The sequence below is a fragment of the Sinocyclocheilus anshuiensis genome, unplaced genomic scaffold, assembly GCF_001515605.1.
Source record: "Sinocyclocheilus anshuiensis isolate Anshui unplaced genomic scaffold, SAMN03320099.WGS_v1.1 scaffold801, whole genome shotgun sequence".
NCBI lineage: Eukaryota > Metazoa > Chordata > Actinopteri > Cypriniformes > Cyprinidae > Sinocyclocheilus > Sinocyclocheilus anshuiensis.
Genome location: NW_015536541.1, coordinates 1,586,667 through 1,587,954, shown reverse-complemented (window position 1 = coordinate 1,587,954; position 1,288 = coordinate 1,586,667). Strand labels below are relative to the sequence as shown.

The following is a 1,288-nucleotide window of genomic DNA, read 5'->3' as shown; positions in this document are numbered from 1 at the left end:
TATATATATATATATATATAAAAATACTGACCCCAAACTTTTGAACAGTAGTGTATATTCCAAGTTAAAAAGTATTTAGTACAAATATCATGAATTAATCATTCAGAAATATCAATGGTTGCACTACATGACTTTGATTTGCTAGACAAAAACTTTTCAAATATTTATAATATTTTAACAAAACCGCCATCCTTCAATGAGACTTTTCTTGTACCATTCTAACATTTTAACAATGAATTGTGAAGAGTTTATTATAAAAAGCAAATATGATTTTAAATTTTAAAGTCAATTTTGATTGCATCTTTACTAAAGGCCCGTTCACATAACCTAATTCTATAAAATAGGGAAGTTCACACCACAACTCTAACGATAACGACACAAAAGAACTATAACATTGATATCCAGCTGATGAACGATAAAAACATTGGCCGGAGCTCAAACATTTAAAGTGGCAGACGACATAACTGCAGCGCTTTCTTAATAAACAGAACGTTATCGTCTGTTGGTATGGACACTAATATAGTCATCGGTCTTGGTGTGAATGAGCCTTAAGTCATAAGTAATGGGATTCCGGTGTGAGTTGCTAACCTTATACACATAGAGGTATTCCCTGAGGAAAGCAGCCTGCTGTACAGCCGACTGTTTGCTGTCATTGATGAGAATGTGCCGGAAGGCAGCCACTGCGTTCTCTGGCTGCCGCAGCGTGAAGGACTGCCGACCGATGGTGAAGTTGATGTGATCTTCAGCCAGTGTCCAACCTTTACCTTTATACACCTGCAAAGCCTGGCTGTAGCACCTCAACGCATGTCTCTTCTGTAACAGAGAGAGAGAGGGACAGTGTGAACTGACTGACATGTTAAAAGAATGCGCTTCACTTCATGTTACTGCGACGCTCAATAGCTTCACAGCTGTTAAAGCAGCGTCAGCATCCAGGTGAAAACTGACAGCCTGACCTCATCTGACTCTGTAAACACAGTCGCTTTTTTCTGATCACTTCAGAGCAGATGGCATTTCAGACAATCAATCTACATCATTTCCAGCAGGATTTCAGTATTTGATGCTCAGTGATTCAATGTAATGCTGACAAGGGCAGATGTGTACATTTTAGCAAAGTGTGTTTCTTGCATCTGCCATCATACCTGTTCAGCTTTGCTGAAACGATGACCAGCCAGTATCATGTGGAAGGCAAACTTCCTCACCATGGGGCTGCGCATATTAATGAAGCAGTGAGCCGCCTGCTCCAACAGGAGTGCACTCCGCAGATCAGAGTCCTGTCAGAGAGGGAAAG

General features: G+C 40.4%; 1 protein-coding gene across 1 annotated transcript in view; it reads right to left on the bottom strand.

The window, feature by feature from the left end:
• Positions 1 to 492: 492 nt before the first annotated feature.
• Positions 493 to 1,288, bottom strand: part of LOC107697604 (trafficking protein particle complex subunit 8-like) — a 21,152-nt gene continuing 20,356 nt past the window's right edge. Inside the window, exons 13-14 of the mRNA XM_016498402.1 lie at positions 1,140 to 1,271; positions 493 to 813 (exon numbers count right to left, since the gene is read on the bottom strand). Of these exons, the coding sequence (XP_016353888.1) occupies positions 493 to 813; positions 1,140 to 1,271 (453 nt within the window). The remainder of the gene's footprint in view (positions 814 to 1,139; positions 1,272 to 1,288) is intronic.